Source organism: Pongo pygmaeus, chromosome 20, assembly GCF_028885625.2.
Source record: "Pongo pygmaeus isolate AG05252 chromosome 20, NHGRI_mPonPyg2-v2.0_pri, whole genome shotgun sequence".
Classification (NCBI taxonomy): Eukaryota; Metazoa; Chordata; class Mammalia; order Primates; family Hominidae; genus Pongo; species Pongo pygmaeus.
In genome coordinates, this window is record NC_072393.2 from 4,277,437 (window position 1) to 4,304,282 (window position 26,846).

Below are 26,846 nucleotides of genomic sequence, written 5' to 3' on the forward strand. Positions count from 1 at the left end.
AGCCTGGTGTCCCTGTGCAGGTGTGCCAGGTGGGCAGAGGAGACAGGTGAAGGCACATTCCTCAGCACCCGCTCACAGCTCTGCCCACCGCGCATTCTGTAGAGAACCTCAGCGCCCTCCTCCCTGCTGGCAGCCAGGCAGGGATTTAGGTGGTTTCCGTTTGGCCTCCAGTGCTTGCCTTTCCCGTGTCCTATCTGCCCAGACCTCAGACCTCAGAGAAGCCTCCTCCCACAGGAAGCCCTCCTGATTGATCCCCATCACTGGTCTCCTCACCTTCTCCCAACACACCATTGATGCCTCCTCTCTCGTGTGCCTGCCCCTTCACACTTCATCTTACACCCCCATCTGCCTGGGCGGCCCCCCTATCCCCCCTCAGAGCTTTTGCTCTCACTGTTCCTTCTCCCTCACTGAGCCTCCCTGGATCTTCCCATGCTGGGTCTTAGCCACCAGGGCTCTGTCCATCCAAATGTCCCCATGGCTGTAAGGCTGCCCCACCCCGCCCCACCCTCCTGCTATCCTCACGAGGCCCTGCATTCCTCTTGCTTGCTTGTTTGCGGGTCCCCTGCTGTCCCGTCTCAGACACAGGAAGCACTCTCCAATGCTTAGCGCCCTAGAATGAAGGACCCCGGGCAACCTCTTGGGGGTCCTCGCCGCATCCCACCCCTTGACAGCAGCTAAGCTCTGGGGGCAGCAACCCCCCGCAGTGACCCGGAAGGCAGCCAGATGATACTCCTCCCACCACCTTCCTTTTTGCGGCTCGTGGACAGTTCACCTGGGCTGATACTGATGGAGGCCACCAGGCCCATTCCCAGCCTGGAGCTGGCTCCCTCCCCAGAGAGCTGCAAGGTTGAGAAAACTTGCAAAGAACAAAACGTGAGCTAGGCAGGCTGAGCCTGACTCACATCCTGGGGACCCAGCTCCCACATTTGGGCAGTTTCTTATCCAGGAGGATGCCCGGGAACAGTGACAGGTCTGAGGTCTGGGCGGATAGGACACGGGAGAGGCAAGCACTGGAGACCAAACAGAAACCACCTAAATCCCTGCCTGGCTGCCGGCAGGGAGGAGGGCGCTGAGGTTCTCTACAGAATGCGCGGTGGGCAGAGCTGTGAGCGGGCGCTGAGGAATGTGCCTTCACCTGTCTCCTCTGCCCACGTGGCACACCTGCACAGGGACACCAGGCTCTGGTGACAGATGACTCATGCCCATGGTGGCCCACAGTCACGAAGACTGGTTTTCTGAGGTGTGGCTACCAAAAGCACCCAGGCCAGAAGTCATCCCGGGTGGCACGGGGCAGGGCAGGGGGTGGTGAGAGGCGGTCAGCAGCTCTGCACAGCCAGCCGCGCCTGTGCACTGGGGCCCTCTGCGAGCATTAGGTGCCAGCAGCTGTCACCTTGCAATGGCCACTCCTGCCCCCTCGCCAGGTCACGTGCACTGGCTCTGGCGCATGGGTGCCCCTGGCCGCTCAGAGGCACCGCCTGCTCCTTATGCTCCTTACACAGTGATGTCGGTGGTGGAAACCCGGGCTGGGAATCTCATAATTGCTGACCACGGCCTCAGCACAGACGAAGCAGGCAAATGGCCCGAGTCCCCCCACCATCTCCCCTGCAGCGAGAAGAGTGCAGCCTCTCCTCTCTGAAGACTTGCGTTTGGGTCCCGGGCCTGGGAGATTCTGGCGGGTGCAGCCTGCTTCCCAGGGCCCCTTCTGCCCCGCTGTGGCTCATCGTCCTTGGAGGGACACCACTGGGGACAGGCTCTCGTCGCCAACCCACCCCAAGTTCTCCGTCCTCAAACACAAGCTTCCTGTCAGCGGGGCCGGGCACGGGGACAGGGCTGGCAGAGGCAGCACAGGGCCTGGCACCCAGGTGGCGTCAGTCACTGAGTATATGTTGAGATAATAAATACTATTTGTTGAAATAACAAATAAATAAGAAGCGGCCCTGCCCTCGGGAGCTCAGGTGTGCCAGTAACACGTCAGAACAAAGGTGTGCCGTGAGGCCACGAGGCAGGCAGGCTGACGTGGGATGAGGGTGCCTGGATGGGCGACACCGGGACTGGATGTGGTTCCAGCTCTGCCGTTCGGGGCTGTGACTCCGAGCAGGAACGCAAACCCCTTTGAGCCTTGGTTTTCTCAACCATCTCAGGCGTGGATGTGCTTTAGAAACTACACACCACCAGGCCAGGTGCGGTGGCTCACACCTGTAATCCCAGCACTTTGGGAAGCTGAGACGGGCAGATCACCTGAGGTCAGGAGTTTGAGACCAGCCTGACCAATATGGAGAAACCCCATTTCTACTAAAAATACACAAATTAGCTGGGCATGGTGGTGCATGCCTGTAATCCCAGCTACTCGGGAGGCTGAGGCAGCAGAATCGCTTGAACCCGGGAGGCGGAGGTTGCAGTGAGCCGAGATCGCGCCATTGTACTCCAGCCTGGGCAACAAGAGCGAAACTCCCTCAAAAAAAAAAAAAAAAAAAAAAAAAGAAACCACACACCACCCTACGATCCTAGGCTACTGTGCACTGAGCAACTGAGTCCCGAGGAATGATGGGTGCGGGGCCGGCCAGGGGTTTCACCTCTGCCCCGTGACACTGCCTCTGAGCCCAGTTTTTCTGGAGCAAGAGGCTTCATGCAGGCCCTTAAGAAGGAGGAGAAAAGGAACACGCCTTACCTGAGTCACACCCATCTCCAAGGGACCCTGGTGAGGCACTCACAGGACCACACACACCAGGAAAAACTGTCTACAGCTGGCTGATTGTGCACGAACTCTCATGTTGCGCCCAGAGCGCCTCCAGATCAGCCACAGTTAAGTCCCAGTTCCGAAACGCTCACAGCACGGGACATAATTGTCAATGGCCACGACACAAATTCTGAGGTTCTACTGGCGGACGAGGGCAGGAGGAAAGAAGCAAAGGACCGCTGGGCTTGGTGGTTCATGCCTGTAATCCCAGCACTTTAGGAGGTCAAGGAAGCAGATCACCTGAGATTGGGAGTTTAAGACCAGCCTGGCCAACATGGTGAAACCCCAGATATGGTGGCTCATGCCTGTAATCCCAGTTACTTGGGAGGCTGAGGCAGGAGAATTTCTTGAACCCAGCAGGTGGAGGTTGCTGTGAGCCAAGATCACACCACTGCACTCCTGCCTGGGTGACAGAGCAAGATGCTGTCTCAAAAAAAAAAGAAAAAATAAATAAAGAAGCAAAGGACCAAGAGAGAAATGACTCGACTTAAAAAGAAGGTTGGTAGAAAATTCCCCACACCCCTGACACACACCTGCTGCTGTGTCACACCCCAGACAGCTGCCACAGCCTCTGTGCCCCCCTCCTGTTTCCCAATCAACCTGCGTTCCTGTCTTCCTACCAGGTGGGAACTCGGCACGGCTGCCCATCCTGAATGCAACTCCTTCCCTGGGGATGTCCCGCCCTCCCTGCACCTCTGCACACCCAAGCTCTTCCTGCCTTTGAGAACGTGCCTCTGTGCATGAGCGAGCCTGTGGCCATGACTGTGATCCCTCACTGCCAGGATGGCTGCTGCTGCGATGTCAACACAAAGCATGCCGCAGCCCTGCCTTGTGCTTACTTGTATTTCGGGGGGAAAGCAGCCCTGCCCCACAGGGCTTGCTTCTCTATTGTCATCGCCCCAGAGGACAAGGGACTGGTGCTGCCACTTCCTGAGCTACGAGCAGTAAGAATATTCAAATCTCTCCCACCCTGCCATCATGCTCTGGTAGCCAGGCTCCTCCCAGGGTGGCTTCCGCTCCCCTGGAAGGACTGGCCCCACGGATGCTGCCTGGGCTCAGGATGGAGGAGAAGGACACAGCAGGGCAGACCCACGCTGCTTGGGCCCCAGTGCTGGGGGCCTCCCTCCAACACCTGCCTAAAGGATGCCCAAGGCAGGGCTCTCTCCCTGCACCGGAAACTCTCCCTCCTTTCCTGGCTTCTTCCTACATCCAAATTCTACCCATTCTTCAAAGCCACGGTCTGGAGCCATCACTGAGGTCCAAGTCAGGCTGAACGAGTATTTACCTGTGCCAGGTACAGTAGAAAAGGAAAGACACAGAACCCAGGCTCGCACACACACAAGAACCTAAGGCCCTACGACAGACAGGGCGCCAGCGGGGAGGGGCCGCTTCCTCCTCGTGGGGAGGGAGCCAGGGTGAGGCATGAAGGTGGCGGCCGTGGCCGTGGGCTTTTAAGGATGGGTGGGATCTGGGAGTATGCAGGAGAGAGGGGCATGACATGGGCCTGCAGCAGTGAGGCTGGCTTGGAAACATGCCCAGAACAAGGTTTGGAAGTGCCCGTTTTGAAGATGTAGGAGGGCGTCACGGGTGGGTATCTGGCTCCAGCTCCTGGATTGGAAAAAACGTGCCGTCAAACTCAGGAATTGTCAACTGTCTTCAGGACAGTCGGTGGTTTTGAACATGATCTGCTCTGGTGTTTCTGGGCTGTGTGGTCCCCTCAGGCTTAGACGGGCAATAGCATGTTCTGTGTAAACCTGAACGAGGGGACGGTTTTCAAAATCCAAGTTAAGTAACAGGGACTGAATTTTCTATCAGTCCACTAGCTTTTAAGTCACCAAGGTGGGATTCCAGAGACCAGGGAACAACTTCTGTGAAGTTGAAGATTAGTTCCACAGAGTGTCACAGCCAAGGAAGGCTGGATGGAACCCCAGCTCTTAGCAGGGCACCTCAAGCCGGCATGGCAAAGCGAACCGGTCCTATTTTCTTGTTGATTTCAGGGATGAGAGCTAACAGGAAAAAACAACTCTGTCTCCCCACCGACCTCCTCTCCCTCTCTCTGTCCCGCCTCTCTGTCCCCCCGCCTCTCTGTCCCCTTTGCCTCTCTGTCCCCGCCTCTCTCCATCCCCCCAGTCTCTCTATCCCCCGCCTCTCTCTCTTCCCCTGCCTCTGTCTCCCCTGCCTCTCTCTGTCCCCCTGCCTCTGTCTCCCATCTCTCTGTCCCCTCTGCCTCTCTCTGTCCCCCTTTGTCTCCTCTCTGTCCCCCGCCTCTCTCTGTCTCCCATCTCTCTCTGTCCCCTCTGCCTCTGTCTCCCATCTCTCTCTGTCCCCTCTGCCTCTCTCTGTCCCCCTACCTCTGTCTCCTCGGTCTCTCTGTCCCCTCTGCCTCTCTCTGTCCCTCTGCCTCTCTCTGTCCCCCTGCCTCTCTCTGTCTCCCATCTCTCTCTGTCCCCTCTGCCTCTCTCTGTCCCCTCTGCCTCTGTCCCCCTACCTGTCTCCCCTCTCTGTCCCCTCTGCCTCTCTGTCACCCTATCTCTGTCTCCCCTGTCTCTGTCCCCTCTGCCTCTCTGTCCTCCTGCCTCTCTCCCCTGCTTCTGTCTCCCCCGCCTCTCTCTGTCCCCCTGCTTCTCTGTCTCCCCTTGTCTCTCTCTGTCCCCCTGCCTCTCTGTTCCCCCTGCCTCTGTCTCCCCTGTCCCTCTCCGTCCCCTCTGCCTCTCTCCATTTCCCCTGTGTCGCTGTCTCCCCCAACACGCTTTTTTTTTTTTTTTTTTGAGACGGAGTCTCGCTCTGTCGCCTAGCTGGAGTGCAGTGGCGCGATCTTGGCTCACTGCAAGCTCCGCCTCCCGGGTTCACAACATTCTCCTGCCTCATCCTCCTGAGAGGCTGGGACTACAGGCACCCACCACCACGCCCAGCTAATTTTTTGTATTTTTTAGTAGAGACGGGGTTTCACCGTATTAGCCAGGATGGTCTCGATCACCATAACAAATCGCCACAAACCTAGTGACTTATAGCCACACACGACGTCTTCAACGACACATTAAAGCAACACAAAGTCTTCACTAGGTCAGACCCTGACAGGGATCACCCCGGGCTAAGATTGAGATGCTATGAGCTGCACCCTATTCTGAGGGTTCTGGGGCTTTCCTGCCTTTTCCAGAATCCAGAGGCCACCCACATCCCTCGGCTCACGGCCCCCTCCTCCCTCCATTGTCACAGCTAGCAGGCGCTGGCCCCTCAACAGCTATCTCTGTTCTCTCTTCCGTTGTCTCAGCTCCCTCTGACCACAGCAGGGGAAGGCACTCTGCTTTCTGAGGGCCTTCTGATGGGACTGGGCCCTTGTGGATAAGCCAGGATAATCTCCCACCCCCAGGTCTGTACCCTTCGTCCCATCTGCAAAGTCCCCTTTTCCATGTAAGGGAACAGTCACAGTTCCAGGGGTGGAGGTGAGGGGCAGCCATGGGGGGTGCTGTCCTGCTTGCCACAGGAGCTCATCACTTCTTGTTATTCGTGGCAGCTCTGTTCTAGAAAGTTACGTCAAGCACACAGTTGGCCAGTACTGAGCCACTGTTCAGAGGGGAAACACACAGCCAGGTTTCTGTGAGCCTGTGGTCACAACATGTTCATCAAATGCTCACTATATAACCCAGTTTTGTGTATTTCATTTTTTCTTTTTGAGACAGAGTCTCACTCTGTCGCCCAGGCTAGAGTACAGTGGCACAATCTTGGCTCACTGCAACCTCCGCCTCCCAGGTTCAAGTGAGTTTCCAGCCTCAGGCTTCTGAGCAATTGCGATTACAAGTACACACTACCACGCCTGGCTAATTTTGTGTTTTTAGTAGAGGCAGGGTTTCACCACGTTGGCCAGGCTGGTTTCGAACTCCTGACCTCCAGTGATCCACCTGCCTCAGCCTCCCAAAATGCTGGGATTACAAGCATGAGCCACCACGCCTAGATTTTTTTTTTTTTTTTTTTTTTTGAGACCGGGTCTTGCTCTGTCACCCAGGCTAGAGTGCAGTGGCGTGATCATGGCTCACTGCAGCCTTGACTTCCCAAGCTCAAGCAATCCCTCTGGCCTCAGTCTCCCGAGTAGCTGGGACTACAGGCGTGCATCACCACACCCAACTACTTTTTTTTTTTTTTTTTGGTATTTTTGTAGAGACGGGGTTTCACTTTGTTGCCCATGCTGGTCTCAAACTCCCAGGCTCAAGCGATCCTCCCGCCTCAGCCTTCCAAAGTGCTGGGTGACAGGCATGAGCCACTGCACCTGGCCTTTATGCGTATTTCCTTAGTTCATATTTACTGTAATTCACCCACACTGAACTCATGGACACGGTGCTATCACTCCTGCCTGAGAGAACTGCTCTCACACATGGTTTCTCTGTGAGGCTCATCCCAGCCTCCTGGCACTGAGGAACACGAGATGGCGCTGCTGCATGATGCTGGGGCCATTCTCAACAGCGAAATCCCCAACAAAATCCACAAAAATGTGAGAAACACGGCGCTAACAGCCTGCAAATCCATGCCGGAACACAGCGTGACAGCCAGGAGAAGGCAGTGTGGCTTTGTTTGACCTCGGCTAGGAACATATGCACTGGGTGACAAATATTTTGCTGCTCTGCACTTGTCTGCAAAGGACCGCAAGAGGAATGATTTGGGGCTACAAATAAATCTTATCAAGTAGGTGAATTTGCACAGGGAGCACGTGAGTCCTGGCCCGAGCTGCCCTCTGCGACAAGGCTGGGTGCTAGGCGCTTTCTGTGAGCGCGGCCTCACTGTACACAACAAAACTGAAAACGCGGGCTCCAGAGGAATTTACAGGCTGGAGGGGATGTTACATCCGTGAGGAGGACGCCCAGCAGAAGCAGAGTCCTCAGAGCTGATGGCGCAGGAGCCCCCCAGTTCATCCCGCTCCGGACCACACAGAGCTAACCCTGAGCTGGGAGCCTCCTCCCCGCCCACTTGGCTTCCTGGCCAAGGCCCCAGGCACATACAGCATGGTGGAGCAGGGTTGAAATAACACTTTACGAGTGCGCAACACATGATATTGCTAGCCACAGGTCCAAGACTTTCGGTCATGCAAATTGAACAGGTTGTTTTTTTCCAGGTGAGGACTGCTGAAAACCTATGTGGCTATTTTTCTTTTTTTGAAGGCAGGGTCTCGCTATATTGCCCAGGCTGGAGTGCAGTGGCTATTCATGGGCATAGTCATCAAGCACTACAGCAGATGATCATATTAAGCAAGGTACCGCACTGGAGAAGCTCTCAAATGCATGCCACAGGGGACCGCTCACTGCCAGGCTGTGTGAAAATGCAGAAACTTGGAGACTCTTAAATGTCCACTGGCTGGAGAACGGATAGACACACTGTGGAATAATCACAAGGGAAAGCCACACAGCTGCGGATGCAAGCGAAGCCTCATGTGTCAGTGTGAACGGTACTCACAAGCAGTGCTCAGCCTAAAAGTAGGGTGACCAGGTGCGATGGCTCACGCCTGTAATCCCAGCACTTTGGGAGGCCAAGGCAGGCAGATTGCTGGAGCTCAGGAGTTCGAGACTAGCCTGGCCAACATAGTGAAACCCTGTCTCTACTAAAAATATGAAAATTATCTGGGTGTGGTGGTTGGTGCCTGTAACCCCAGCTACTCGGGAGGCTGAGGCAGGAGAGTTGCTTGAGCCTGGGACACGGAGGCTGCAGCGAGCTGAGATCGTGCCACTGCACTCCAGCCTGGGTGATGAGAAACTCCATTTCAAAAAAAAAAAAAAAACTAGGGTACAAGAAACCAAGTAAGAAAGCACGTGATCCTGTTGACAGGCAGTGTAGACTGCCGCACAACCCCGCATGTTTTGGAGCGGTGAACACACACGCAGTGAAGGCGCGCCTGCCCTGCTCTGGCTTCATTTGGGTGGGGTGGTGGGCACCTGGTCATCAGCTGGTCATTCTTAGGTGTCTTTCTGGATCTGAAACCCTTTATGATACAACCTTCATGAGGTGCCTGAACAAGGGAGGTGCCCTGTGCCACATATTGGTGCCGACCAGCGTGCGGCCCAGGGAACGTGTTCTGAATGCAGTAAGAGGCAACCCCTCCTGGAAGGAGGGCGACCCCCCACCGGCTCCTCCGACAGCCGAGTGGACTTGTGGGCTCCAGAAACATGATTGCAGCAGGCAGACCAAAGGTCTTTCTCCTGCCCTCCCTCCCAGCAGCACTCTTTCCTTCCGGGCCCCAGAGACCCTCCCTGGCTGTGCAGCTGCCCACTATGGAAGCCTCAGCCAGTCTAGAGGTGGCAAAGGGACCCCACTCTACAGAAGGGCCTGCTCTTGCCTTCTTCTGACAGGCACAGAGTGCTCTGGGGCTAGCCGGGGAGGCTGCTGTGGGAAGGCTGGGAGTGGGAGAACACTGGAAAAATACACAGGATTCTGCAAGTATGAAATACAAATGTAAAAGCTAGGGTACAGCGCAGCATTCCAGCGGCCTCCGAGCCAGCCTCTGCAGTGGGCAGCACATACCTCCCAGACACCCACACTACGCTCAGCCAGGGGTCCGACAGCTCCAAGGCTCCTCGTGGGTGGAACGCTGACTTGACCAGAGTCAGCAAGAAGCAAGATACTCTGCAGTTCTGGGCGTTGTTCTTCCTAAAATAATAGCAGGGATTCCCAACCTCAGAGAAAACCATCAGAGGCCTCAGGAGAGGATGAAGATGATCTTATGCCAGGGTGGGTGAAGGTTGGGAGATGGGGAAATTCCAGCCAGGTCCCTGGGCTGCCCTCTTCTGAGCCACAAAGGCTGGCCTTGAAGGGCCAGGGCTGCCCATCTGTTTCAAACAATCAGGACTCTGATGAGTGAGGCTGTTAGGCTGATGGATGCCTGCCTGAGTCAGCTGTGGGGCCTCATCCCACAGAGGCGGGTGGCAGGGGATTGCAGCGAGGGCGGGCAGAAAGTTCCCAGAGCTTCCTTCCGCAGGGGGCTTCCTGAGAATAAGGGTCTCTGCTTAGTGCTGGGGCAGAGTCCCGAAATGACAGCAGAAAAACAATCAGTCAGCAGTTCTGCTTCCAGCATGCAGGGCTGGATGGGGGTGTCCTGGAGGAAGATATTTGCATTACTGCTTGGGTGATGTTTGGGAACTTTTTTTTAATTTCTTTTTTTACTTTTTTTTTTTTTTGGAGAACAGGGTCTTGCTATACTGCCCAGGCAGATCTCAAACTCCCGGGCTCAAGCGCTCCTCCTGCCTCTGCCTCCCTCAGAACTGGGATTACAGGCGTGAGCCACCGTGCCCAACAATGTTTGGGAACTCCCTAAGAATGCTGACTGCTGGGTCTCCAGCTTCCATGCCTTTCCCCAGGCACTCAGGACCTGGCTGTTACCAACCCATCAGCCCTCTTTCCTGAGCCTGAATCCCAGTGTGCAGGATCCCCCGATCCTAAGAGGCGAGACTGCAGAGGGCATGGTGGTGAGCCCCAAGGGAAAAGGCAACGTGCCTTCCGTGAGGCGTTTCCCACAGCGTGGCAGCTAACACAAGCATAAGGCACATGAATCACGTGGTCAGAACACGACTCTGCTGCAATTCCTCTTCTGTATTTCTTTTTCTTTTTCTTTTTTTGAGATGGAGTCTCGCTCTGTCGCCCAGGCTGGAGTGCAGTGGCGCAATCTTCGCTCACTGCAAGCTCCGCCTCCCGGGTTCACGCCATACTCCTGCCTCAGCCTCCCGAGTAGCTGGGACTACAGGCGCCCGCCACCACGCCCAGCTAATTTTTTGTATTTTTAGTAGAGACAGGGTTTCACCGTGTTAGCCAGGATGGTCTCGATCTCCTGACCTCATGATCTGCCCGCCTCAGCCTCCCAAAGTGCTGGGATTACAGGCATGAGCCACCGCGCCCAGCCCCTCTTCTGTATTTCTTATTCTGGCAAGGAGGAACTTCCAGGTGGGCACTACTATAGTATAGGCTTTGTTGTTGTTTTTTTTCTTTTTTAGGCAGGGTCTTGCTCTGTTGCCCAGGCTGGAGGGCAGTGGCACGATTATAGCTCACTGCAGCCTCGAACTCCTGGACTTAAGTGATCCTCCCACCTCAGCCTCCCAAGTAGCTGGGGCTACAGGTGTGCACCACTATGACTGGCTAATTTAATTTTTTGTACAGACGGGGTTTCATCATGTTGCCCAAATGGGCTTGAACAACTGGGCTAAAGCAATCCTCCTGCCTCAGCCTCCCAAAGTGTTGGGATTACAGGCAAGAATCACCACGTCCAGCCTGAACAGCTCTTTCACAAGAGAGCACACCTCAGGCTCAGGGGTGGGGTATCCAGCAAGATTTTACTCCATTGTTTTGTTGCTGTTGTATTTGTTATTCCACTTACTGTGTGGGGTTTTTTGTTTGTTTTGTTTTTGAGACGGAGTGCGGTGGTGCTATCTTGGCTCACTGCAACCTTCACCTCGCAGGTTCCAGCGATTCGCCTGCCTCAGCCTCCCCAGTAGGGGGGATTACAGATATGCACTACCACACCCGACGAATTCTTTGTTTTTTTGTTTTTGTTTTTTTGAGACAGAGTCTCACTCTGTCGCCAGGCTGGAGTGTACTGGCTCACTGCAACCTCTGCCTCCTGGGTTCAAGCAATTCTCCCGCCTCAGCCTCCTGAGTAGCTGGGATAACAGCCATGCGCCACCATGCCCAGCTAATTTTTGTATTTTTAGTAGAGATGGGGTTTCACCATGTTGGCCAGTTTAGTCTCAAACTCCTGACCTTGTGATCCACCTGCCTCGGCCTCCCAAAGTGCTGGGATTACAGGTGTGAGCCATCGTGTCCGGCCTATTCCAGTTAGTGTTACTGAGCAAGGAAAAATACCGCGATCCCCTTTAAAACACATTTTAAAAGTGATAAAATAAAAGTAATTTAAGAGGAAAGAAGCCGAATCAACTAATGGGTTCAAGCTGAAGGACAGGCGATGAACCCGGGCTGTTGGTTCAGGGCATCACCACTGGCCAGCTGTGTGCTGTGGTCTGAGAGTCGTGGGAGTGTCATGTTTGAATGCTGGGACAGGGGATGCAGGCTTAGAAGGCAGGTACAGAGAGGGGCAGCGGAAGCACAGGAGACAGCAGGCTCAGAGACAGAAGGGGCCGTCCACAGGGAGAAGTGGGAGGAGCCGCAGGGCCTACTGTGGCAATCAGAGAGAAGTCACTGCAGCGACTAGGCACAGAGGCCAGGGAGAGAGCTGCAGGACGGGTGGCCAGGCCCAGCCATGGCAAAAGCCCTAAGAATCTTGGCAAACATGGCTGGGGAGCCGGTTTCTGGAGGCTGGGAGTGGTTTAGTTTGGGGATGCATTCAAGCCAGGGAACCACCAACTCTGAGCAGACCGGCCCAGCTGGGCAGCAGCAGGTACATTTCAGCCTGGCCTCGATCAAGGGGGGAAGCAGGTGTCTGGGCTCGGCTTCCTTGGGACCCTGCTCAGGCAGGCTCCAGGTCAGAGACTGCCTGTGACACAGTAAGGCCCTCTGACCCGGCCAAGTTCAGGTGACTATCAGCTGCAGCCCTGGAGCTGGACACACACCCTAAACCACAGGAGACACTATCAGAGCTGCTGATTTTTCAGAGCAGTCAGACCTGTTCCCAACCGAGTTCTCCGAGGCCTTGCCAGCCACCTGCCTCCCTGGTGCTCTGACACGGCCTGGTCAGATGCCTGGCCAGCGGACCAGGGGCTGCTGTTGAGCCACCACCAGGGACACCACAAGGGCCCTGTGGAGGACAGCCCCTCACTCTGAGAAGGAGCCCTCTAGCTCAGCCTCTGCAGGGGGCATCTCTGGTGACCTCATCAGCAGGCCAGTGCCCAGAAGAACATGGCCCATCACACATGCCCGAGCATAGCCCAGCCTCAGGAGCTGCCGTCCGATGGGAGGAGAGCACCTCACACAAACACCAGGGTGTGGCATGTGGGTGGGGGACCCCAAGGCCAGAAGCTCCAAGGGCTGAGAACTCAGTTCCCACATGCAGCCCCGGAAGATGCCAAGGATAAGGGGAGATAGAAACGCGTTCGTTACAGGGCAGACAGGAAGTAGAGAGAGAATGATGTTGGGAGGTAGGAGAGGCCGGTGACATGGACAGGAGGCAGGAGAGTACAGGGCCCCACACAGGGTGGGCAGGAGGGGCTGACTGTGTGAGTTCCCATGCAGGGGAAGAGCAGCATTTAAACCTGGGACCAAGGCAGGGGCTCCAGAAGCTCCCGAAAGTCGGCTGAGAGCTTGAACTGTACCCTGGGCCAGGTGGAGCCGCGCTTCTCCTCTTCCTCTAGGGTGTGCTCACACAAACCTGACACGCGGCCATCCGCTGTAGGGTGGGGGCCACGGTGGCCCATCCGTCCTTCCATGTGATATTTACCGGCTCCCTGGGGCAGGCCAGCCACTAAACCGAACACTGGGGATGCAGCAATGAGCAGAAATGCCTGGCTCCGGCGGCAATGGGCTCATAATCCAGCGGCAACGGCAATGGAATAATCACTCCCGTCGGCATGAAACCATGTGGGGATCTGTCCACTCGGGGGCCAGGGCAGAGGAGACGCACGTTCCCGTCCCAGGGAGGGGAGTGGGCCCACTCACCCCATGCCCTTGCTGGCCAGATGCCATCTGGATTCTGAGTATCTGCCATGACCACCGCCCCTACAGATGGTGTCACACGCAGCATGACTCCTGCTGGGTGCTTCGTCCCCTCACCCAGGTGTGGAACTGCGGCCCGCCACGCGGGAGCCCTCTCCCAGGCGGTCAGTGGGCCGCTGCTGAGTCAGGTCCAATGGAGGAAACAGTCCATCTATTTTCCTGCTGTGGTGAGGAGGTCTCCCCGTGACCCTGCTCTCAGGGCCTGGTCAGCAGGTTTTTCTAGGAGTGGAGAGGAAAAGGAAGACAGGGCCGTCCTCCCAGAGCCTGAGTTCAGGGAGCCCTGGGTACTGCTTAACAGGAAATGAGCAGAAACGCACCAAGCTGCAGTGCTCAGGAAAAGTGCTTGCCAAATCCAGCCCTGCAAAAGGCGAGAGATAGAGAAAGAAAGAGACAGGCAGGCAGACAGACAGGAAGAAGGCGTGGAGAGGAGAGACAGAGAGAGAGAGGAAGAGGAGGTGAGAGGGCAAAAGAAGGGAGAGACAGAGAGAAAGACAAGGGAAGAGTGAGAACAGAAAGAGAGGAAGAAGAGGGGGGAGAGAGAGAGAGAGAGAGGAAGGAGAGGAGGGGAGAGAAGGGAGAGAGGGAAACCCGCTGCAGCCCTGGCCACCACATTCTTCCATCCACTTTCCAGGGACAGCTTTGAAAAAGAACCAGAAGAGACCGCCCCCTGACACTTCAGCTCACACATTAAAAAGCCATTAGAGTTGGAGAGCTCAAGTCTGGCTGAGATGCCTCCAGAGCCTGTTGAGCTCCTGACACCCACCCTACCCCCACCCCAGGGCAATGCTTCCCCTTCCAACCCTCCCAGCACTTAGAGACCTCAGGGGCTTGGAAAGGTGAAACATGGAGGCCACTCTGAGCTTCTTCTCTAAGCTCTGCCCCCGGCAGCGCTGAAACCTGCAGCTGCCTCCGAAATCCTATTGGGGACGTTGGCAGCATGCTCCAAATTAAACACGACGTTTCCCCAGATCAGATCAGTTGCAAAACACTGGAGACAATCGCAGAGGAGGAAAAGGGCTAAGGCAGCAGTGAAGGCTTGGCTGTACCCTAGGCTCCTGGATCAAAGTCCACTGGACACAGAGACATGGGCAGGTCTGAGCGGGATGGGCCTCAACCTGCAGGTTTCTCCTCTGAGGAAAAAATGCAACAGACACACACACAGACACCTGAGAGGCCCAGCAGCCAGCTCAGACCTCAGGTGCACTCCGCACACGACAGCGGCCACCCCTGGGTGGCCAGCGGTGGGGTGAGCAGTGTCATGTTCTCTGTGTGATTGATAGGTCTGGGGTCTCAAAATGTGACAGCCCCCAATGTCTTCAACTGAGCGGCATAAGGTGAGACACCTCATCTCGCACTCGCAGGCTGTTATTAGGGGCACCCAGAATATAATTAAGTACTGCAGAGCTGGGCTTTAACACACACCCAGATAAGCAGGGCGATCAGCACCCACGGAGCCCCAGCTGGTCTTTGGTGAACACGGGATTCTGCGTCAGAGACAAACTTTTGGCCGAACTTTCAGCCCTTGACTTGTTCCGGGGCCTAATGTACAGCAGTCATGGGTGGCAGAAATCGGAGTCTGATGACCCCTTGGTCCTGGTTTGTTAAGAACGGGAAAACGCAGGATGCTGCTTGGTTACAAAGTGCCCCGTGACCACCAACAGCCAACCCTGTGAAGGCGGCCAGGTGAGCCAGGTTTCACAGACAGGCCCGTGGAGCAGCGGGGTGTAAGGAGCCTCTAGCTTCCTTTGGGGAAAGGCAGTCTCAAACCTGTGTCTGCACAGCCCAGCCGGCACACAGCTCAGGCCTCCACACAGCTGCTGGTTCCACCCGACTGCAAGCCAGAAACAGAGCGGAGTGGGGAGAGTGAGCCCCGCCTGTCCCAGGGTGGCCCAGGGTCCACGCCGCCGGCTCCAATGCCTCAAGGCACACACTAGTACATGCCACACGTTCCTGGATTCAGTCACCAGAGCTTCCTGCAAGAACGGACTTAACCCCGTTCCCATCATACGTGGACATCACAAAGCAAAGTCCCTTCCTACATCTGTTGCCAGCACCACCCCGAGGGAGAGGGGGCTTCCGGAGGTCAGCCTGCAGCTGCTGGACTCACCGGGCTTGTCCCGGGCACAGCCTCTGAATCACCAACGCCAGCCCTTACCAGCCCACACAAAAGGGCCTCTGAATCACCTGTCGCTCCCAGCACAAGGGTATACATTTTTATCTGTGCCAAGGTGAAGGGGTTATGAACCCCATATTTTTGTATCTTAAGATTGTTCCCACTGGCTCACACCTGTAATCCCAGCACTTTGGGAGGCCAAGACAGGGAGATCACTAGGTCAGGAGTTCAATACCAGCCTGGCCAACATGATGAAACCCTGTCTCCACTAAAAATACAAAAATTGGCCAGCTGTGGTGGCACACGCCTGTAATCCCAGCTACTTGGGAGGCTGAGGCAGGAGAATTACTTGGACCCAGGAAGCGGAGGTTGCAGTGACCTGAGATCGGCCCACTGTACTCCAGCCTGGGACAGAGCAAGACTCCGTCACACACACACACACACACACACACACACACACAAAGATCATTCCATGTTTATGGCTTAACAAGTCAAGCACTTTGGTAGGAAAACCAAGAGTGGCCCCACAAAGTGAGGTTCTAAGAAAGAGGTCAGGGCCGGGCACGTGGCTTATGCCTGTAATCCCAGCACAATGGGAGGCCAAGGCGGGCGGATCACCTGAGGAGTTTAAGACCAGCCTGGCCAACAAGGCAAAACCCTGTCTCTACTAAAAATACAACAATTAGCCAGGCATGGTGGCAGGCACCTGTAATTCCAGCTACTCAGGAGGCTGGGTCAGGAGAATCGCTTGAACTGGGCAGCAGAGGTTGCAGTGAGACAAGATCGTGCCACTGCACACCACCTTGGGAGTGGAGACAGAACAAGACTGCATCTCAAATACAAAAAATTTTTAAAAATCATAATAACCTGGGCATGGTAGCTCACACCTGTAATCCCAGCCCTTTGAGAGGCTGAGGCAGGAGGATCACCACCTGAGGTCAGGAGTTCAATACCAGCCTGGTCAACACAGCAAAACCTCATCTCTACTAAAGATACAAAAATCAGCTGGGCGTGGTGGCACATGCCTGTAATCCCAGCTACTTGGGAGGCTGAGGCAGGAGAATTGCTTGAACCTAGGAGGCGGAGGTTGCAGTGAGCTGAGATTGCGCCACTGCATTCCAGCCTGGGCAACAGTGTGAGACTCCGTCTCAAAAAAAAAAAAAAAAAAACCAAAAAACAAAACATAATAAATAAACTAAAAAGAGGTCAGGGCCAAGCAGAGTGGCTCACGCCTGTAATCCCAGCACTTCGAGAGAATGAGGAGACAGGTTCACTTGAGTCCAGGAGTTCAAGACCTGGAGTGGTGGGGTTTAAGGAGCCTCCAGCCTAGGCAACATAGTGAGACTCTGTCTCTACAAAAAATTTAAAAATAAATAAAAATAGGCCGGGCACAGTGGCTCACACCTGTAATCCCAGCACTTTGGGAGGCCAAGGCAGGTGGATCACGAGGTCAGGAGTTCGAAACCAGCCTGACCAACATGTGAAATCCCGTCTCTACTAAAAATACAAAAATGAACTGGGCATGGTGGTGTCTGCCTGTAATTCCAGCTACTCAGGAGGCTGAGGCAGAAGAATTGCTTGAACCCAGGAGGCGGAGGTTGCAGTGAGCGGAGATCGCGCCACTGCACTCCAGCCTGGGCGACAGAGCTAGACTCCGTCTCAAACAAATAAACAAACAAAAAATTTATATTAAAATTAAAAAAATAAATAAAAATAAAAATAGGTCAGAACAAGCAGTATCGTTGACATTCTGAAACATCAGCCATGTCCCAGACACTGCTTACTCTGACCTACAGCCCCCCAGTAGGTGGGGCCTAGGATCCCCCAGCAGACAGTCCTCCCCCAACCCCCCGGCCTCTCCTTTTCTCCTAGGCACAAACCCAGGGCCTAAGGAGCATCAGGCAGATTTCAAAGCTATGGGAGGTGACGCTTGTGAATGTTCCTCCTAGCTCAGTCTGAAGCAATCTTTCCGTTCAAATGTTCAAACCCTCTCCCTCCTTTCAGGCAAAAAAAAAAAAAAAAAAGCCAGCATTCCAGGCAGCTGCCAGCTCTATCCCTAGTTACACTCTCAATCTCACACAGCCTGGCCACAAGATTTATCAGGAAGCCGGTTAGCAGCTTAAGCCTGGAAATAATGTCACCCAAACCCCCGGCACACCAAGGGAACTTCTGAGAGCAGCTCTCGCTGGCGGCGTTCTTTCACCCTCCTTAGTCCCCCAGTTCTGGCTGCGCACAGATGCCGGGAGGCTCTTGAGGGAGTCGGCGTCACACAGGCAGAAATGAGGGAACCAGGGAGATGGGACCATGACAGACGGCTATTTCTTTTACTGCTTTCTTCCAAATGATTCAACTTTCCCCAGCTCAGACCCTCAACTAGTCTATGGCCAGTTCATGACAAGAAGTAAAAACTCACAAACTGCCCACTCAAGCCCAAACCAATTTTGAACAAGTTCCCGAAAGGTTTCGCAGGGAGATGAACTAGCCTGGAACCCACTAAGATTCTTACCATTATCACCAATGAGAGACCAGAAACTCAGAACCAACAACACAGCCTCGCCTGCTAGAAAGTAAGTTTATTTCTTCCAGCACTCTCTCCCGCATCCTCCTGGCCTGTTTCTCAATTTAGAAAGGCCACTGTGAGAACCCTTTGAAGTCTAGAGCCTGCTTTAAAGCAGGGTTTCTTAAGCTCGACTCTACTGACGTAGGGCTGGAGAATTCTTCCTTTGCAGCGGGGGGAAGCTGTCCTATGCATTGTAGGATGCTTGGCAACCATCCCTGGCCCCTAGCCCCTCGATGCCATGAGCATTCTCTCCCAAAGTTGCGATAACAACTGTCTCTGACATTGCCAAGCGGAGGAGCGAGGAAGGGGTCTGTCCCGTCCCCTGCCGACAGAGCTGATGGGAGCGTGCCTCTCCTTCAGGAGCCCCGATGCCTGTGGCTCTCAACTATTAAATCAAGTTCCAGCAAAGAATTGGAAACCTTTAAGCTGTGTATGAAAACATTGTGTGTAGCACTGGAAACTGTCCCTTTTCTAAGTCACTGTAAATGGTGTTTTTTTTTTTGAGACAGGGTCTGGCTCTGTCTCCCAGGCTGGAGTGCAGTGGTACAATCAGGGCTCCCTGCAGACTTGATCTCCCCAGGCACAAGCAATAAAGGTTCCTCGTGATCAGCTGGAAGGTATTTTTGAATTAAAGGTTCACACTGAAGAACCTAAGTGGATGGTGGCATTTGGGGCCAGCAGTGAAAGTGTTTCCTCTAAAATAGTTCCCTACACAGCGGCAGACATGGCTATTTTGAGATTCATATATGTTCTGTGTTTCTCTGTGAACCATGTTTCAGTCTTTGTTTCTGTCATCATATGTAAGGGAAGTTCCATAGAGACTACATCACACAAAACTGACATTGTTAATTACCAGAAAAGACAGGTGCTCACCTTTTGAAGGCTTATTAATACATATATGGTTGCCACAATACGTATATATGATAAACAGTATACGTATACATACAAGTTGTTTAGGCCGGGCGCGGTGGCTCACACCTGTAATCCCAACACTTTGGGAGGCTAAGGCGGGCAGATCACGAGGTCAGGAGTTCAACACCAGCCTGACCAACATGGTGAAACCCCATCTCTACTAAAAATACCAAAACAAATTAGCCAGGTGTGGTGGCGCACTTGTAGTCCCAGCTACTCGGGAGGCTGAGGCAGGAGGATCGCTTGGACCCGGGAGGCGGAGGTTGATCACAGTGAGCCAAGATTGAGCCACTGCACTCCAGCCTGGGCGACAGAGCGAGACTCCGCCTCAAAAAAATATATATATACAGTTGTTACAATATGTATATGATAAATGGTGTACATTTACACATAAAATGTTTATGGTGGATCTAGCTCCCCCCTAAAAAAGAAGCCCAGATACTGAAAGACACTCGAGTTTTCCTAAAGACTTGAGGGTGGGCTCGACCTTGGGGTCTGGATGCTGAGTTTTATGTAAATATCTACCTGTGGGGCGGGGTGCCATGGCTCACTCCTGTAATCTCAGCACTTTGGGAGACTGAGGCAGGTAGATCACCTGAGGTCAGGAGTTCGAGACCAGCCTGGCCAACATGGTGAAACCCCGTCTCTACTAAAAATACAAAAAAATTAGCAGGGCATGGTGGTGGGTGCCTGTAGTCCCAGCTACTCGGGAGGCTGAGGCAGGAGAATTGCTTGAACAGGGGAGGCGGAGGTTGCAGTGAGCTGAAATCGTGCCATTGTACTCCAGCCTGGGCAACAAGAGAGAAGCTCTGTCTCAAAAACAAGCAAACAAACAAAAACAAACTACACATATGGCTATCTGTGTTTAGCAAACTAGGAAAATCTTTTATTTTATATTTTACTATTTTTTTTTTTTTTTTGAGACGAAGTCTCGCTCTCGTCCCCCAGGCTGGAGTGCCTCCCAAACTGCTGAGATTAAAGGCGTGAGCCACCACACCCGGCCAAACTAGGAAAATCTTAAGAATGGCTCAGCAGGGATTTTTTTGTTCCTTTGTTTTGGTATAATTATCCTCATTTTTTTTCCCAAATCTTCAAGCAGGGTTTGGAAATTTTGGTACTATTGACATTTGGGGCCAGGTAATTCTTGGGGGCAGTGGGGAGATGCTGCCCTGGGCACCGGAGGATGTTAAGCAACATCCCTGACCTCTACCTACTAGTAGCCAGCAGCACCCCACCAAGCTGTGACAACCAAGAAGGTCCCAGACATTGTCAATGTCCCCTGGAGGACAGAACTGGCCCTGTTTTACAGGAAGATAAATGTCCCCTAATCCTTTTGTGTAAAAGGGGGAATGTTTTTACCCTTAGACCGGATAAGCAAGACCAGCTGAGACCTACTGGTATAAAGCATACTGCCTGTTCACATGGTGAGAACTCAATAAATGTTCGTATCACTACGTAACAAGAGATCCCGAGAGATGTCACTTTCCAACAGGCACAGCAGAGGGTGAAAGAGTTGTTATTATACTAAAAACAAAAAAAGAGACACAAATAGTTGGATACGTCCAGATAACAGCTGAGATGTCAGAGGGAACCATGGCAATGATCGCAGAAGAGCATGGAACGCAGCCAGGGTGACTTACGAGCACGACTCAAGACAGAATTGACCAGGAGGCCAAGACGACAGCCCCGATGGTGGGCTGTGGCCATCGTGCTTTGGGACTAGGCCTCAGGATGTGGAAACAGGCAATCCTAAGCCCAGCTAACACCACACTGTCCTTTCCAGGCTTCAAGGCGCCATTCACAGATCTGAACGCAGGTCATCCTCCTTCCCTCGAGAGAGACAAAGTCCTGGTGGCCAGCACAAGAGGCCTGGCTCATTCCTCCAAAGAGGGTGTCAGCTCAGGACAATATGGGCACAGGCCCTGATCGCTGGGAGTGGGGGTGGTGGCTTCCAGAGACCTGTCTATAGCAGGGAACAAAGTGGCCCAGGAATTCCTCCAAGACCTCTGAGGACATCTTTCTTGCTAGGGAGCGGTACTCTATGGTGCTCTAACCAAGCAGGTGAAGGTCTGACGCCTGCTGGGCGAGGTCTAACCCAGGGCCAGGCCATCTGATTTCAAACTGCTGGGGCAAGGGGGTGGGGCTGTTCTCAGCGACAACCCTAAAATTCGTCTGGATTAAATCTTTCTCCAGGGTTTAACCATCATCTGGGGTCTAGACCCTAATTATCTATATCCCTAGACAACTACTAGGGTTGTTACTTTTTTCATTTATTTTTTGAGACAGGGTCTCACTTTGTTGCCCAGGCTGGAGTGCAGTGGCCCGATCATAGTTCACTGCAGCCTTGAACTGCTGGGTTCAAGTGGTCCTCCTGCCTCAGCCTCCCAAGTAGCTGGGACTGCAGGTGCACATCACCACACCTGGCTAACTTTTTCGTATTTTGCAGAGATGAGATCTCCCTATATCGCCCAGGCTGGTCTTGAACTCCTGAACTCAAGGGAATCCCAGTATGTTGGGAAGCCGAGGCAGGCGGATCACCTGAGGCCAGGAGTTCGAGACCACCCTGGGGCACATGGAGAAACCCTGTCTCTGTTAAAATTACAATAAGTAGCCGGGTGTGGTGGCGCATGCCTGTAGTCCCAGCTACTGGGGAGGCTGAGGCAGGAGAATTGCATGCACACAGGAGGCGGAGCTTGCAGTGAGCCGAGATTGCACCACTGCCCTCCAGCTGGGGCGACAGAGCGTGACTCCGTCACAAAAAAAAAAATCCAAGAAGTGTGGAGTATGGTCTAGTACAGTAGTCCTGGGGGACAGGGAAGGAAGGGAGGAAGGAAAGAAGAGAAGGAAGGGAGCGAGAGAGGCAAGGAGGGAGGGAGGAAGGAAGGAAAGAAGGAAGGAACGAAGGGAGGGAAGGATGACTGATTCTATTCCTCAGGGGACACAGGGTGATGTCTCAAGATATTTTTGGTTGTCACGACTTGGGGGTGCTCCTGGCCCGGAGTGGGCGGAGGCCAGGGGCGCTGCTCAGCACCCCGCAGTGCCCAGGACGGCCCCACCACGGAGAACAATCCAGCCCCAGATGTCAACAGTGCCGACGGAGAGGGAGAAATCCCGCTCCAGTGTGATCTCCAAGTAATGAAAAACACAGCACACAGGATTCTGTGGCATATGCTATCACAGTGTACGTGTTTTTAAAGGAAAGGTACACACGTATCTTAGGAAAGGGACATACGGAGTCGATGACAGTCGCTTGTCTCTGGGGAGAGGGACTGGCTGCCCGAGGAGCAGAGAAGGGAAACTGACTTCTTCTACCTTTTCAACTTTGTACCTTGCCCATCCACAGGATTTTGAACATAACTGCTTTAGACGCAACTTTTCCCTGGCTCTGGGTTATCTGGCTAGAGTCCTGTGTCGACAGCCTCGGGACTCCTCTCTTCCCCTTCTCTCCCCGCACCCCGCCTTTGCAGCGGAGGGAAGGAGGGGAGAGGTCCGCGTCCCTGGGCAGCCCAGGGTGCCTCTCCCCTCCTCCCAGGAGCTCTGTCCCCGCTTCTGGAGCCCGCATGGCGGGCAGGGCCTGGGCCACCTCGTCGCCCCCGTCCGTCCCTTGCTCTTCCCACCTGGAGGCGGACACGCGCCAACGTCCCCACCTCGGTCCCCCCGGCCCCCTCCCGGGCCAAGTCGGGCCTGGCTCCCTCATTCGGGCAGCCCGGGGCCCGGAACTCGGCCCCCGCCTGGGCCTGCGCTCACCTGGCTCGCCTTGTAGAACTGCTTCTTCAGCCCCGCCACCGACATGCTGCCGCCCGCCGCCGAGCCTCCCGCCCGGACCGCGCCAGCGACAGGCTCCCGGGCGCCGCCGACCCTCTGCGCGCCTCAGCAGTCCCCGTCGGCGCCGCCTCCGCCACCCGCTTGCCAGCTCCGCGCCCGCCCCGGCGCCGCCTCAGCCGCTCGCGCGCCCGCGCGGCCAGGATATTACATGGCAACCGCACGCTTCCGGTGCCGGCCCCCGCGCGCGCCCCCGGCCCCGTCTGCGCAAGCGCGCCCTCTGCCGGCTGGAGAGCGCACGTGCACATTGTCTACCGCGGGAGAGGCCGCCTCTGTCAGTGAGTTGAGCGGGGCGAGCCTAGAGGGGCCGTAGCAGGTGCAGCGCCCCCTGGAGTCCTGGAGGTGACCCTAACGTCTTGGGAAAGGCGCTTAGTTTAAACCTGGCCAGGGAGGTTGGGAAGTAGAAGGGGCCCCTGCTTACGATTCTTCAGATTCCTGTTTACTCATCTTAGCTAAATCCAGTTCGTCTAAGTATTCAGCTCCCTCCCATTTTTTTTTTTTTTTTTGAGACAGAGTCTTGCTTTGTCTCCCAGGCTGGAGTGCAGTGGCATGATCTCGGCTCACTGCAACCTCCGCCTCCCGGGTTCAAGCGATTCTCCTGCCTCAGCCTCCCGAGTAGCTGAGATTACAGGCGCGCACCACCATGCTAGGCTAATTTTTGTATTTTTAGTAGAGACAGGGTTTCGCCATGTTGGCCAGGCTGGTCTCGAACTCCTGACCTCAGATGATCCAACCACCCCCCCCAACCAATTCAGCCTTCCAAAGTACTGGGATCACAGGTATGAGCCACCGTGCCCGGCCACCTCTGTTCCTCTCTCTGTGTCCTGTGTTCATCCATTCAGTTGCCCACGTGACACATCTAGACATCTAGGTCTGTCTTCATGCCTTGACCATACTTTCCACCAGTCCTCCCCTCCAATTCTTCCTTGGCATGGCAGCCAGAAAGATGCTTCTAGAATGCAATTCAGGGCCAGGCGCGGTGGCTCACGCCTGTAATCCCAGTACTTTGGGAGGCCTAGGTGGGGAGATTCAGACCATCCTGGCTAACACGGTGAAACCCCGTCTCTACTAAAAAATAGAAAAAATTAGCCGGACGTGGTGGCGGGCGCCTGTGGTCCCAGCTACTCGAGACTCCGTCTCGAGAAAAAAAAAGGAAAGAAAGAATGAAAGAAAACCTGTTTCTACACTCACAGGCTGACACTGAAGTTCTCTGTTTTGTGTGAGGCTTTTAATCTGCTTGATCTACACAGTTCAATTAAATATTTATACATTCACTCAAACATTTATTGACCTGGTAAATATGATCAGTTACTAACAGGTCCTGGGGTTCCAGTGAGAAATGAGTCCTACCCTCGCCAGAACTAATGACAAACGCAGAAATTAATTCATTAGTCAAATAACAAACTAATAAATAGACACAGCTGTAATTGCTTTAAGAAAAAGAACAGTGTTGTTGTAGGCACTTGATCTTGTCAGGGTTGGGGAAGAAAAGGCTTCCTGGGGTGCCGATCTAAGATCTGAAAAGTATATATTAGCCAGGAAAAGAGCTGCGAAAAGATTGTTCTAGGCAGAGAAAACAGTATGTGCCAATTTCCTGAGGATTAAACCATAAACGATCCATTTTGTCCATTTCGTTCACTCATTCTACATGTTATTTACTGAATATCAAATACTTCCGAAGCGCTCCCCAGACTTCGTTTTATTGTTCTTGTAGAAAGCAATTTATAATTTTAATTGCTGTTGCTATATCTAGCCGATGTCCCATTAGGATAAACTCAAAACTCCAGGTTCCTCATCTAAATCCCACTTTCAAGTTGTCATCTGCGCCCTGCGTAAAATCTTCTCCTGGTGACGTTAAGAGCCTGGGCCTCCCTCCTCTTAGGGACTATCCCACGCGATCAGCCAGTCGCAGCACAGAGCAATGAGCTTGACACCTCCTTCCTCCAATCGCAGGGCAGCTCCTCCCAGCCAATGACAGGCCGCCGAGGGGAAGCCCCGTCCCTCGTGGGTATATCAATGGGCGAGCCCTGGGAGGAATGGAAGTCACGGCTCTCGCGAGGATGCCCCCGGCGCCCCTCAATTCCCGAGGCGGGCCGTCACGTGATCGGGCTCGCCCAATTGGCGCGCGGACTGCGGGGGTCGCCGCGGTTCCCGCCAAATACGAGCGCGGCGGCCGCGGCGGCAGCGGCAGCGGCAGCGGCGGCGCGGGCGGGAGGGCGAAGAGCAGCGGCCGCCTGAGGGGAGCCCGCGCCTCCGCCGCCTGAGAGGAGGTCGAGCTGCCGCCGGGGCGATGCTGGAGGAGCCTGAGTGCGGGGCGCCCGGCGCCAGGGGAGCCGCTGCAGGTCGGTTCGGGCCCGCGCCGAGGGGAAGGGGGGGCGCGGCGCGCGGCCTGGACGGGCCCAGGAGGCGATGGGAGGCGGACGGGCCTCCCGGCGCCGAGCCTGGCCCTGCGGGCCGGGCGTTCACCCCCTGGGGCCTTCTCATCCCCAGCGAGGGCCTGGCGTCCCCAAGGGCACCCTTCTTGACGTTAATTGTTGTAGCCGCGACCATATTGTTTGTTTCCGGCGCTTTTGCGTCAGTTCGTCCCTCCAGAGCTCTCTGGGGCGGTGGGTCGGAGGGGCTGAGAGGGGAAACTGAGGCCCAGGGAAGCGAAAGGGCTTGCCCTGCAGGTTACTGGATGCGTTTGTGTCCCTTGACCCTGTTGGACCTTGCAGCGGGTGGGGAAGCTGAGACCCAGGGTCTCACGGGCTCGGGGACCGGTACTGAAGCCTCTGCGGGTCGGGTTAAGCCCGGGTAAGAAGAGGCCCAGATGGTAGAGATGGCCAGGAGGGTGGGACTCCCGAGTTCTTGCTCCTTCCTGATATGCACCATGACTTCCTCCTCCGTGTGCCTTGGAATGGGGTCTTTGGAGCCCACCACAGGCCTCCTGAAACGTGGGAGGGTGAACCAAGGAAGATCAGACTGTCCCTCTTCCTTGCTGGACTCTGCATTACAAAACGCTTTGGCAGCACTTGGCATTACGCTTTGGCACATAGTAGATGCTCAGTAAATAACGTGAACGAATGAAGGGCTAGAATGGACGCCAGTCCAGTTTCTCAGCCTCAGCAGTGTTGATATCTGTTGCCGTCCTGGGCACGGCACTGCATGGTGTTAAGCCTCCCATCATCCCTGGCCTCCGCCTTTTGCAGGCCAGTAGCAGCCCCTCTACCCATACCTTAGTAACAACCAGAAATACCATTGCCCTGTGTCCCCTATGCGGCAGATTCCCCCTTGGCTGAAAATCATGGCTGTAGTTCCTTCTAGCCTTTGGGATTTCACGGAGACATAAAATTAATATAAAGTTGGTACTGTCGTGGAGCTGTGATGTTTTAAGTCAGGATGTTTAACTTTATTTATTTATTTATTTTGAGACTGAGTCTTGCTCTGTTGCCCAGGCTGGAGTGCAGTGGCATGATGCCGGCTCACTGCAACCTCTGCCTCTCTGGTTCAAGCGATTCTTCTGCCTCAGCCTCCCGAGTGGCTGGGATTACAGGCCTGCACCACCATGCCTGGCTAATTTTTGTATTTTTTAGAAGAGACGGGGTTTCACTATGTTGGGCAGGCTGGTCTCGAACTCCTGACCTCAGGTAATCCACCTACCTTGGCCTCCCAAAGTGCTGGGATTACAGGCATGAGCCACCATGCCTGGCCAGGATATTTAACTTTAAAAAAAAAAATTGCTACTCGCTAGGGCCATACTATCATGAAAGGAAAGTATATTTTAGTGCCAAATAAAATTAGAAAGGATGTAATCGCAGAATAAAGAGCAGTTAGTAACTTTATACACACATATGTGTTAATCGTGTTGTGTATCTTTGGATCTCTGGATTGGGAGTGTCCCGTTTTATATACAGGATTTTTTAATGAGGGGCGTCCTGTTTTTAATGAGGTTGTTTCTGCTCCACTTGCACCAAAGCTAGTGACTCAAAGCCACACAAATAGATCTTTGTGATTGTCTTGAAAATAAAGTTAAGTGACTAAAAATCATATCCTTCAGTTAGGGGGTAGAAATCCATGTCTTTTGGTAA

At 54.3% G+C, this 26,846-nt stretch overlaps 2 protein-coding genes across 4 annotated transcripts in view; one reads left to right on the top strand and one right to left on the bottom strand.

Annotated features, from left to right (window-relative positions):
• SH3GL1 (SH3 domain containing GRB2 like 1, endophilin A2) overlaps nt 1-22,929 on the bottom strand; it is a 39,283-nt gene extending 16,354 nt beyond the window's left edge. Inside the window, exon 1 of one of the 2 annotated variants that reach the window (XM_054462951.2) lies at nt 22,705-22,929. In XM_054462951.2, the coding sequence (XP_054318926.1) occupies nt 22,705-22,749 (45 nt within the window). In that variant the 5' untranslated portion in view covers nt 22,750-22,929. Of the gene's footprint in view, nt 1-13,315; nt 13,358-22,704 lie in introns of those variants that run through there. The other variant, XM_063657378.1, reaches the window with a different exon arrangement.
• Nucleotides 22,930-24,912: 1,983 nt separating this feature from the next.
• CHAF1A (chromatin assembly factor 1 subunit A) overlaps nt 24,913-26,846 on the top strand; it is a 40,330-nt gene continuing 38,396 nt past the window's right edge. Inside the window, exon 1 of one of the 2 annotated variants that reach the window (XM_063657379.1) lies at nt 24,913-25,121. In XM_063657379.1, the coding sequence (XP_063513449.1) occupies nt 25,070-25,121 (52 nt within the window). In that variant the 5' untranslated portion in view covers nt 24,913-25,069. The remainder of the gene's footprint in view (nt 25,122-26,846) is intronic. The other variant, XM_054462952.2, reaches the window with a different exon arrangement.